This window comes from Macaca thibetana, chromosome 2, assembly GCF_024542745.1.
Source record: "Macaca thibetana thibetana isolate TM-01 chromosome 2, ASM2454274v1, whole genome shotgun sequence".
In the NCBI taxonomy this organism is placed as follows: Eukaryota; Metazoa; Chordata; class Mammalia; order Primates; family Cercopithecidae; genus Macaca; species Macaca thibetana.
This window is the reverse complement of record NC_065579.1, coordinates 53,751,269-53,764,177: the sequence shown is the minus strand read 5'-3', so window position 1 is coordinate 53,764,177 and position 12,909 is coordinate 53,751,269. Positions and strand designations below refer to the sequence as shown.

General features: G+C 37.6%; 2 protein-coding genes across 9 annotated transcripts in view; one reads left to right on the top strand and one right to left on the bottom strand.

The window, feature by feature from the left end:
* P2RY14 (purinergic receptor P2Y14) overlaps positions 1 to 6,456 on the top strand; it is a 63,897-nt gene extending 57,441 nt beyond the window's left edge. For all 6 annotated transcript variants that reach the window (XM_050779789.1, XM_050779792.1, XM_050779793.1 and 3 more), the window contains one exon: positions 1,910 to 6,456. In XM_050779789.1, the coding sequence (XP_050635746.1) occupies positions 1,934 to 2,950 (1,017 nt within the window). In that variant the 5' untranslated portion in view covers positions 1,910 to 1,933 and the 3' untranslated portion in view covers positions 2,951 to 6,456. The remainder of the gene's footprint in view (positions 1 to 1,909) is intronic.
* Positions 1 to 12,909, bottom strand: part of MED12L (mediator complex subunit 12L) — a 340,860-nt gene that overhangs the window by 214,332 nt on the left and 113,619 nt on the right. The gene's annotated exons all lie outside the window — the stretch shown is intronic.

The window sequence follows — 12,909 nt, the reverse complement described above, 5'->3', positions numbered from 1 at the left end:
CTTGTATTTCCAGAGTGCATACTCATTTATTTCACAAATATTTTAACTAATGTCCTAAATATTATGCAAAGAATACAAGAGTAAAAAAATGGCATGATCTTTCTCCTCTGAAGGAGCCTGTAGTAGTGGAAGAGACAAACAGCTGGAGAGGAGTGTTGAGAGGAGAAAGACACAGGATGATAAGCACACACTCAATCCACCCCAAACCAGGCTCAGAAAGTTGAAGATTCCTAAGGAAAGTGACAGCTAAGCAGAGGACTTGAGGATAAAGAGAAGTTAGCCAGTCAGGAAGGTATGGAAACAGTTTTCCACACAAATGAAAGTCTGTGCAAAGGTCCAGACAGAAATCATCGAACCTAAAAAGAAGCAGAAGGGCCCAGGACAGCAGGAACTCAGTGCTGGGGGTGGAAGAAGCTGGAGGCAGAACAAGAAAGGACTTCAACATTACAGACTTCGGACATTCTCCTGAGGGCAAGGACAGACGACTAAAGGGTTTTAAGCAGGATAATTGGCATTGCTCACATATAAGATGGGCAGTAAACGTTTGTTTCGGATACATCAAATAACCTTTTGAATTTAATTCTAGTCTTCCCTCTGCCCTAAATCAACTCTTCCGACATCAGTGAAGAATATACAGGATTCCTAAACAATAGGAGTTCTGGATAACACCTAGCACAGCACTGTGCAATAAAACCATAATGTGAACCACATATGTAATTTAAAATTTTCTAGCAGCCAGAGTCTTAAAAAGTAAAATTAAGTGAAATTTAAGATTAATAATATACTTTATTTAATAGAGAATTTGTAAATATTACTTCAACATGGGATCAATATTAAAAATATTGAGATACTTTACATTTTTTCATTCCAAGTCTGCAAAGTCTAGAGTGCATTTTATACTTACAGAACATCTCAATCTGGACAGGCCATATTTCAAGTGCTCAATACCCACACATGGCTAGTGGCTACCATACTGAACAGTACAGATGTAGAATGTACTTTGGGAAGCATTTCTCAGAATGTTTAAAGCACTTTTTATCATTTGTATTTGTATTCTAATTTGTAAAAATAATGCAAATCAGTTTTTCAATGGGAAAAAAAAACAAAAAAGCTCAATATTGAAAAGGTACCCATAATCCCATACCAAAAATACCAGTTAACATTTGAATGTATATGCTTGTTAGACACTGTCTCATGTCCAACATATATGTAGAATACACTTTTCTAAAAGTAAGGTCTGTCTGAATAGCTCTTAATATGTAAACATTTATAAATGATTTTTATGAATCCATAAAAATTTCTCTTTTAGGAAAAAACAATCGCATTTCCAACATAGGTTTTAAAAAAATACATTACACATGGGATTCTGAATAAAATGAAACATTAATTCTGCTTTTACAGTTATTACCTTTTAAGATTATACCTAAGTGAGTATTTCCTAGAACTCTGGAGTTTAATAGGGAACCATTATTATTTTAGGGACATGCTGTCTCCGTTATTACCTAGAAGTTCTCAAACTGCCCTGCTGCTCCAGTTTCTCTTTACTGCCACCTGGCTACTCCATTCTTCCCTTTTCAGTGCCCAAAAAAAAGGAAGAAGAGGGGGGAAGGGAGGGGGAAAGGGAGGGGGGAAAGGGAGGGGGAGAGGGGAGAAGGAAGAAAAGAGGGAGCAGGGAGTGGGTAAAGGGGAAAAGAGGGAGGGAAAGGAGAAAAGGAAGACCAAAAGAAAGAAAAGGAAGAACAGAGAGAGGGAGGGAGGGACGGATGAGTGTCTAACTTACACAGAGTAAAAAGGTGGCTTCAAAAATTTGGTAGGTTTGACTATATTCATTGCCCTTTGCCTTACTACTCAGCAAATGTCTTGGAGACCGTAAGTGCCCTGTGAGTGACTACTTCACACCTCTTTTCAGGCCTCTGCCTTCAGAAGTTACAAGATGATCAATTCAACCTCCACACAGCCTCCAGATGAATCCTGCTCTAAGAACCTCCTGATCACTCAGCAGATCATTCCCGTGCTGTACTGTGCGGTCTTCATTGCGGGAATCCTACTCAATGGAGTGTCAGGATGGATATTCTTTTACGTGCCCAGCTCCAAGAGTTTCATCATCTATCTCAAGAACATTGTTATTGCTGACTTTGTGATGAGCCTGACTTTTCCTTTCAAGATCCTTAGTGACTCAGGCCTTGGCCCCTGGCAGCTGAATGTGTTTGTGTGCAGGGTCTCTGCCGTGCTCTTCTACGTCAACATGTACGTCAGCATTGTGTTCTTTGGGCTCATCAGCTTTGACAGATATTATAAAATTGTAAAGCCTCTTTGGACTTCTTTCATCCAGTCAGTGAGTTACAGCAAACTCCTGTCAGTGATAGTATGGATGCTCATGCTCCTCCTTGCTGTTCCAAATATTATTCTGACCAACCAGAGTGTTAGGGAGGTTACAAATATAAAATGTATAGAACTGAAAAGTGAACTGGGACGGAAGTGGCACACAGCATCAAACTACATCTTCGTGGGCATCTTCTGGATTGTGTTTCTTTTGTTAATCGTCTTCTATACTGCTATCACAAAGAAGATCTTTAAGTCCCACCTTAAGTCAAGTCGGAATTCCACTTCAGTCAAAAAGAAATCTAGCCGCAACATATTCAGCATCGTGTTCGTGTTTTTTGTCTGTTTTGTACCTTACCATATTGCCAGAATCCCCTACACAAAGAGTCAGACCGAAGCTCATTACAGCTGCCAGTCAAAAGAAATCTTGCGGTATATGAAAGAATTCACTCTGCTACTATCTGCTGCAAATGTATGCCTGGACCCTATTATTTATTTCTTTCTATGCCAGCCATTTAGGGAAATCTTATGTAAGAAATTGCACATCCCATTAAAAGCTCAGAATGACCTAGATATTTCCAGAACCAAAAGAGGAAATACAACACTTGAAAGCATAGATACTTTGTGAGTTCCTACCCTCTTCCAAATAAAGACCACATGTGCATGTTGTCATCTTCAATTACATAAGATAAATATGTGCCCTCATCATAAGTATTATCTCTAGCACTGCCATCCAATTTAGTTCAATAAAATTCAAATATAAGTTTCCATGCTTTTTTGTAACATCAAAGAGAACACATCCATCCGTAATTTCTCTAATACTGACCTTTCTATTCTCTATTAATAAAAAATTAATACACACAATTATTCAATTCTATTATATTAAAATAAGTTTAAGTTTATAACCACTAGTCTGGTCAGTTAATGTAGAAATTTATATAGTAAATAAAACAGGACATAATCAAAGACAACTCACTCAGGCATCTTCTTTCTCTAAACACCAGAATCTAGTATGTAATTCTTTTCAACACTATGCTTAAAGACTAACTTGAAAGCAGGCACAGTTTGATGAAGGGCTAGAGGGCTATTTGCAATAAAAAGTCAACTTTTTTTCCTGATTTGAAGAAGCAGGATAAGCACACACCCAGAAGATCACCTAAGAAACCCCTCACTGATTTACTTCATGGCACTGCAAAGGAAAAGGAATATTAATTGTATACTTAGCAAGAAAATTTTTTTTTCTGATAGCACTTTGAGGACACTAGATACATGCTAAATATGTTTTCTACAAAGACTTATGCCATTTAATAAGCCTGGGGTTCTGGCATTAAAATTTTTTTTTTTTTTGGAGACGGAGTCTCACTCTGTCACCCAGGCTGGAGTGCAGTGGCGCAATCTCGGCTCACTGCAACCTCCGTCTCCTGGGTTCAAGCGATTCTCCTGCCTTAGACTCCTGAGTAGCTGGGAGTACAGGTGCGTGCCACCATGCCCAGATAATTTTTTTTGTATTTTTAGTAGAGATGGGGTTTCACCACGTTAGCCAGGATGGTCTTAATCTCCTGACCTCGTGATCCACCCGCCTGGACCTCCCAAAGTGCTGGGATTACAGGAGTGAGCCACCACGCCCAACCTAGAATATTTTTAAGTAGGCTTTACTGAGAGAAACTAAATATTGGCATATGTTATTAGCAATTTCCCCTGTTCAATAGTATGGGAAAAATAAGATGACTGGGAAAAAGACACACCCACACCCTAGAACATACGTTATTCTGTTGGCAAATGGGAAAGGAGGTCATTTTCTTAGAAAGCAAATAAACTTGATTTTTTTTTATCTAAAATTTACATTAATGCATGCAAAATAACACTTAAAAAGAAAATTCACACATCACATTTTTCTGGAAAACAGATGGATTTTACATCTGGAGACATGGCATATGGTTACTGGCTTATGAGAGCTACCAAAACTAAATTCTTTCTCTGCTATTAACTGGCTAGAAGACACTCATCCATGTTTCAAATGTTCTTTCAAAACATTTTCATAAGTAATGTTTGTATCTATTTCATGCTTTACTGTCTATATACTAATAAAGAAATTTAATACTGTCTATTTTTTTAATAATCAACATGAGGAAACATTACCAGATTTCCTCATAGTCAGGACATACGTAGTTTCTTTATATGTTCAATTATGCATATAAATTATGCATATGTATTATGCTAATACAAGGGAGGCAGTTACATAGAGAATTCAAAAATTCTATCTGCCACTTACTTTTCAGAATAAGTACTCCGGATAGGGCATGGTAGCTCACACCTGTACTCCCAACACTTTGGGAGGCAAAGGTGGGCAGATCACTTAAGTCCAGGAGTTCAAGACCAGGCTGGGCAACATGGCAAAACTCTTGTCTCTACAAAAAAATAAAATTAGCCAGGCTTGGTGGTGTACGCCTATAGCCCCAGTTACTGGGGAGACTGAGGTGGTGATCACCTGGGCCCAAGAGGCAGAGGTTGAAGTGAGCCATGATTGTGCTGCTGTACTCCAGCCTGGGCAACAGAGCAAGACCATATGTCAAAAAAAGAAACAAAAGTACTTCATATGCCCTATAACCTCATCAATATTTTAGGCAAAACTCAGAAAAAAATACCCTAAATTGAGGAAAAGCTGGACAGGTTTTTTTTTCCCCCTCAGTATCTACTTTCCACCGTCCTAACAGTTCCCAATTCTGGGTCAATCAGACTCTCTCAAAAAATAAAAAACGAAAATTACCATGCTATCACAAATGTGCTTGGTAAACTAAGCTTGCTATAATTGTTTATCTAACTACATCTGTAAAAAAAAAAAAAAAAAAAAAAAAAAAAAAAAGAGGCTGTGTTTATTCTTTACAACTTACATTGGCCAGGACAAATGAGTAAATACCAGGGTTTTAAATGCCCCCTACTGGGCCATGGTAAAAAGTGAAAGTGAAAGAGAGAAGATGCCTTTGTAAGCACGTGCTAAAGCAGAATAGCAATGCAAAGGTAATATTTTTCAGGAAACAACATGCAATGCAGTTAAGGATATGGTGAAGCAACAGTTGAGTAATAGTTACTGCCTATTAGAACTTTCAGGTCCAGAGTAACAACTAAAAACCAAGTGGCAGAGCACCAGCAATAATAAATTAACCCAGCAACTTCCCTGAGATCACTAGCACTAGTGTAGGTGGGCAACAGTGAACACTTGCAGGGTCCTTTTGTAGATAAAGCTACAGTGCAGGCATGCCAGTGTTCAGGGTGCCCACCGAGGCTTACAACTCAGGTGCCTGCAGAAGGCACTGTAAACACGGCTGTAAGGAAACAGGGGAAGCTAATGATGATGGTGTGCTGAGAGCCTTTGCCTCACCAAGAGAGGTCAAAGGGCTCTCAGCTCTAGTCAATTATCTCCTCATTTTTCAAGATATGAAAAGTCACGAAGTTTTTACATTGCTGGGGCACCAATGAAAAGAAAATACACCTGCAGACAGAATACGCCACTGGCTACTCTGTAACATGTGGAATGCAGAAATCTCACAGAAAGGTATTCAAAAGTCACTCATGACGACTAAAAATTTCCCTTTAACAGGAATCCTTAATTTCATTTTGATGCATAAGTGATTCGACAACTACCTATACAAAATGTTTTAAGGTTTTTTTATAAAAGGAATATTTGAGATAAGAGTAATCAAGAAACAGATCATAGAAAGATCATAATCATATAAAAAGATTACACATTGACATCTACCCAGAGGTGGGTGAACCCTGCAACGGTCTTTTACAAAATGTTGTCATGACTATTGCTCATTCGCTGGTCATCTTCAGCCTACGTCTTCTTTTCCCAGAAACAGAAGCAAAATTTTTCCTTTGGGAAAGTCATTTTGTCCTGTTCTCAACCATGCAGCTATCATATGCAGCTGACCCCATCCCCTACACAAGGGGCCAGCCATAACTGACTCTAGGCAATCAACATGTCTGATTCCACTGGCCACAAGTTGGGATGGAACATGATCCAATTTGACCTAATGAGAGCAAGTTCTAGGTTTCTGAAAAAATTATCTGAAGGGTGTGCCACAAAGATATAAAGTCTAGAAGCACTTCTTTCATCTGGCTACCATAGGAAAAGAGCCTAGAGCACCCTATGAGTTGAAACTGACACCATGGAAGGCACACTGAAGACATGCTACAAACTCAGTCCTGGTTACAAAGCTGAGTGCCTGCATCAGTCTTCATGTAAAACCATACCCACAGCCAATAAGCCCAATTTTAATTGGTTTCTTTTCTCTTTCTTTCTTTCTTTTGGCAACTACAAATGAGAAACTCGTGATACACTGGTTTTATCTAACAGAGTAATCTAAAGAGTTCAGAAATTCTAGAAAACACCCTCACACAAAGCTGTGCTTCTGCTTGACGATGTTAGTCATGTATGTGTCATTAGTTCTGTGTTTTATCCTTAACCCTATCGTTGCCATCATATCTTTTAACTCTGGAGAAAAAGTATCAATAAATACAACAAATATCTGTAACATCAAGAGATAATATTACACAAATTACAAATATAACAGATCACTCCCCAAAATGACATGGGATTTCTTTTGGGTAAGCAGCACTGTGAGGGTTTGTGTATTTGGTACTGTGTGGTCTTCAACAGTAAAAGCCATTACTTCCTTTTGGTCACTATCTTCCACAAGACTCTAATGGCATGTGGATTACCGTTTCATGACAAGGCATCCCCGTCAAAAGAACCACTTTAGCAAAATGTCATTTTCCTTTCCCACAGGTCACTTTTCAAAATGTTTTAACCACTTTATAGTACTGCTTGTACAAAATGATTAAATGTCGTATTAATTTCTCTGCAGTAAATGTATGTGATAAATGTTACATGTAAATCAGCTACAAAAAAGAAACAAAAAAGTGCTTCCCAAAGCGGTCTCAAGATTTTTAGGAAATAAGAGATATTACTGCATTCCTATCTTCCCCTGCTTCAATATAAGTTGGGTGTAAGCATGAAAGGGGTGTTATAAAAATAGGTCCACCTCAATAAACAGCAAAATATATGACAGGTATTCTCACTGATAAAGTTTATAAGACTACTTGTTACTTTTTGAAGGTGTTAATTGTATGATTCTATGGCTTCTCTCATGGTCGCAGTCATAGCCACTAGCCACTTCACTTCACTTCCTAAACATTGTATCATGTGTTTTTGGGGACCTGCAACACAGGACTTAAGACCAGGGAGTAAATTTGTTCTTTATCAGCCTCCAGGTGTCACCAGCCTTAACTCTCATGGTATCAGCATGGCAAGGGAAACCCACACCTGCACTACTTCTCCCTTCTCTCCCAAATCCCCCATCATTTGATGACCAGCTAAACCTGCCCCAAAAGTGTGTGACAAAGGGCTTACTTTCCTATCATTCCATTTCCTGACATAAATGAACACCAAGAAAACATAGCCTCATCATATCGTACAATATTACATTACTTAAATTCTTGATTTTCTGTTTTCTTTTCTTGAGATAGAGTCTCGCTCTTGTTCCCCAAGCTGGACTGCAGTGGCGTGATCTCAGCTCACTGCAACCTCCACCTCCAGGGTTCGATTCTCCTGCCTCAGCCTCTCGAGTAGCTGAGATTCCATGTACTCGCCACTATGCCTGGCTAATTTTTGTGTTTTTAGTAAAGATGGGGTTTCACCATGTTTGTCAGGTTGGTCTCAAACTCCTGACCTCCGGTGATCCATCCACCTCGGTCTCCCAAAGTGCTGAGATGACAGGCGTGAGCGCCCGGCCTCAATGTTCTATTTTCTAAGCTAAAAGAGTCTCTATATTTAACTTGCAGGTTTTTCCAAGCTGTTATGTTGTACTTTCAACCATTATCTTTCTAAAGGAATACCAGCTCTCTGTGCTATCATACTGCCTGCATGAGGACGTAATCCTTAGAAAAGCCAATTTCAACTCCACATCAAATTCACTTTCTTGTTAAGAAAAACATGCAACTATAAAAAAAATTGTCATGGCCAAGTGTAGTTCTTATCTAATAGTATGAAAGTAGGTGAAAAATAAGAAAAATTGTCTTATTTTAAGTAAGAAAACCAACATCAATACCATTCAAAATAAGAGCTCCTTAAGTGTTTACAAAGTACATTTAGAATGTTTTGGTTAATGACAGATAAAGCTCTGAGAAACATTTAAAACCTAAATGAAAAAGAATAAAATAAAAATCTAAGTTATATCAAATAGAAACTCTGTAAGCCAGTAAACCAAATTCACCTTTCTACATGACCAATCTGCCTCTCTCCTCGGACTTCCTTTCCCAGGACTAAAACTTCAGTCTCCTCTTCTCCCTCTCTACCCTCCACTGCAGTGATTTTACTTCTGCAGTGGTTCTCAGCTATTCCTCCCTTCCCATGTAATTTCAGATCCTTATTGCTTCTCACTTAAAATGACTGCAATCATTCCTTAACTGGTTTCTCATCTTCCACTTTCTCTCCTAACCAAGCAAACTCCAATGCTGACAGATTTACCTAACATTGCTGAATTGACAGCTCCTTCCCTTGTATAGCCATGAGCTCTCCAGTGCTTACTTTATTAAAATCCCAGGGAGCATCCAAGATTTTGTCTCAATCTTTTCCTCACAGAGACACCTAAGCCCCTAAATTGCCTGACAGTCCCCCCAAAAAATTTCTCATACTCCAATTATCTGTGTCATCCCTCAAGCATACCACCTTGTAGCTCATTCTGAAGAAGCTCCCGTTCACCCTACCACAGTCTGGAGCATTACACTTCCCGGATTCCCACAGGTTCTAACAGCACATAGCAGGTGATAAGATTTCTTATCACTCCTTTACAAAGCATAAAATATTCTCCAGGATAAGAGCTCAGGAGGCAGCCTGCAATCAATACATATTTGCTGTTATAATTTTTCATAAATACTTGATCAAGAAATATTCACATGGCTGGGTGCAGTGGTGTGCACCTGTAGTCCTAGTTACTCAGGAGGCTGATGCAAGAGGATTGCTTGAGCCAAGGAGTTTGGGACTGTAGCAGGCTATGATTAGACCTCTGAATAACCACTGCACTGCAGCCTGGGCAACATAAGATGACCCTGTCTTAAAAAAAAAAAAAAAAAAATTACATGGCTAGGAAAAGGGAGACGTTCTCCAAAGAACATTCTCTTGGAAAGTAACTAACGAGTTTTTAAAATGTGTTCTGTGTTTTGAAAATGTGTTAGTCATAAGTTCATAAGAAATGGACCATAATCAATCAAATGAGGAAAAAAAGCATGAAATTCAGTGACCAAAAAGAAACAAGATCATCTTTAAACGTTCTTTATTATGAATTTCCCCTCCATAAATTATTTTATAACCATGGACCAAATAGCAGTCACACCTTACAACCAAAAGGCAAAATGAAATGTTGATGCAGTAACATCAATAAAAAGGCAGACAACCAAAAGGACTGTCAAGGGGAAATGACAGGGTAATGTACCAGCCATTCTTTTAACTGAGTTCACATTCCAAGAATGTGCAAAAACAACCCTCTGCCTTCAAATCATTTCCAAACATGTATTCTCCATTTCACTAAAGAGAAAAAAACAAGGCAGAATTTAAGTAATACAGAAACAGTAACATGGAAACCATATGTCTACATTTCACTTTAAAACTACACTGCCTATTCACAACAGTCACTCTCAGATTTAAAGCTACCAATCTCGGAGCACGGAAAAAAATCTTCAGGCTAATCCAGGTGGGAAAGAGAATTATGTGCAAAAAAAAAAAAAAAAAATTATTTTCTTTCAAAACATAACCCTGAAGCACAACGGCTGCAGAGATAGGGCTGAATTTGGAGTTGCACAGGCTGTGGCAGAAATGACTGATCATAAAAATCTTTCAGATATAAACTATTTTGATGTAAGAGCATCCTAAATTCACATTCCGGAGGCTGAAAACTCCATCAGGAAGGTTAGAACTGTGGTACACTGGGTGTTCTACCACCCAATGGCATGCAAATTCAAATGGTTACAAATACTAAATGGGAAGGGGGCCTGGACTGACCTGATGGCCTCCATTGTAATCACTGTCCCTAACACTTTCATTGTAAGAAGCATAATTAAGAGCTGGGATGCCAGGGTCTAACTGTGCAGGTTTGAGCGGCCCTTAATTTCTCTGCACCACAGTTTCCCCATCTGTAAGAGGCAGAATCTCCTGCATCTCATGGCTTGTTTTAACAAAAACAAGTCCTCGGTCCTGGGCGCCTGGCTGTGGCAGTGACCATCGACCCCAACATTCGCTTTCCCCTTCCTCATTAGTTCCAAATGGCTTCCATGCTACACTGAAAAAGCACATTTTAAAAACGCTAAATATTCAAAGAAAATATTTCTACTGAAATACTGTTGTTTGGTATTTGTGTTCAATAAAATCAAAAGCACGTTTTGTATGGATAGGAGAGACTACAGAAAATATTTTCTTTCTTAATAACTTGGAGGACAACTTAGCTTTAATTTTTATTTTACACATACAAAATATCCATGAAATACTCATAAGTAATGAACAGATTATTTATTAAACAAACAGCACTGCCATGACCAAGGTAAGGGAAAAATAACTTCGCCTCACTTCTTCCCACTTGGGTGCGTGTTAGTGATGACATGCAACTTCCTGGAACACTAAATACAGTCACAAACACTTGTCCTCAATGAAACAGATAGAAAAAGTGGCTTCTAGAAAATCAAATGAAACTCGTATAAAAAAATGAAAAATACACGTATTTCCACTGTGAATAAACTTCCACACAAAGCCAGGTTGCCCAAGCTCATTCTCAAGAAGAGGAATATGATTCATCTCTCCATTAAAAGATTAATTCTCACTATTCTAAAAATTAAATATAACTCTGAGAACAAGGGCACTTTAGTGCTTTCACATTTGGCAATCCAGACACAGAAACTGTGGCCTGAGTAGATTTTTAAGTACAATTGTTTGTACTTTTCAATTTTGTCTACAACTTTAAAGTGAACCAGGGAAGTAAACATATAAAGAGACCTACCTAAAAGAAGCAAAACAGAAACTCTGTAAAAAATCTTTCATCCCAGTTTTTCTCCATGCCATGGTAAAATCATTCACCACTGTTTGCAGTCAAGTGCACCCATCTCTAAATTCTCTCCCTTTCACCCCCTCTACCCTCCAGTGAATGTAAGCCCTGATCACTTCTCACTTACTTGTCTGCAAATTTGTCTTTTCTACAAGTATGTTCTTCAGTGAGTCCTGTACAACACTGAAGCATACGTATCTTAAAAGAAAGATCCTTTCCTAGCACTATGATGATGAAGTTCACAGTGGTTCTTAACATAAAATGTTTGAGAAACATTTGCTTTTTCCCTCCTACTTTATAATTTATGGTCCTCACTGGCAAAAATAATAATTATATGAATTTGGGGGGATGTCAGAATACCTGAAACGTGACCAATATCATCATAAGCATCTTTACATTTTTTTCAAAAGTCTCCGTAGACTTTCCCTAAATTCTCCCTAGCTAGATACTTCTCATTTCATCTTTTGAGAGATTTTTCTTTTTAAAAACTAATACCAAGGGATTAATTTTAGATCCTGGAAAGGTATCTTCTTTTTTCTTATCTAGAAAACTGACCAAGTATTATTAAAAGAAACCAAAGCACCTACCAAGCCAACAAAGCATTAGAAGAAACCAGACCCTAACTAACCAGGCAATGGCTTTGCATTTACACATCAACTTCGAACCAGAAAATGTAAAACTCTTGAAAATATGTTTGTTAGGTTCCCCACTGTGCTAGCCTTCTTTCAAACATTCAACAAACACTTGTTCAGCCACAGACACAATGAACATTTAACCAAACAACTTAAATACACACTGTAGGGTTCCTTTACACACAATCTATTAATTACTAAATACTATTTCAATCCATTAAGCTGTTTGAGTCAAATAGACAAATACTAACTACAAGCCTAATCTCATAAATTGAAAATATATACAATATATTCTTCAATGAAAAATTATAAACTACAAAATAGTAGGAATAACATTTAAGTGGAAATAATCATAGAAAAAATTTAAAACTTATGTACCAAAAATATTAACAGTAATTATCTCTCTGCATGTTCCTTTTTTATTTCTATTTCCAGATTTTTCTATAATGAACACAAAATAACATAAATAAAACATACATTAGCAGACTCTGTAAAATACATTTTTGTTTACTCTTTTTTAATAATAGGTGTCTCAGCAGGTATTAAACAGCGCAACTATTTTTTCAATTTTAACTTTGAAATGCTGTGTTACTATGTATACTGAAGAAATAATTGCATAAACACCTTATATCTTTAATTATTAATCCCCATCAAGGCATAAAGAGTGATATTCTTTGAAATCATTATGACACAGAACACATCTTGGATACTTTAAAAAAAGGTTAGGTACTAAAATAGACAAATGAAGATCTTTTCTCTAAAAAATATGACAAGTAAATTGCTTAAGAAAGCATACATGAAATTGTATATATTTAAAAAACTTCTTTAGGAGAACTTCATAAAGTTAAGCTACTTGCAAACCA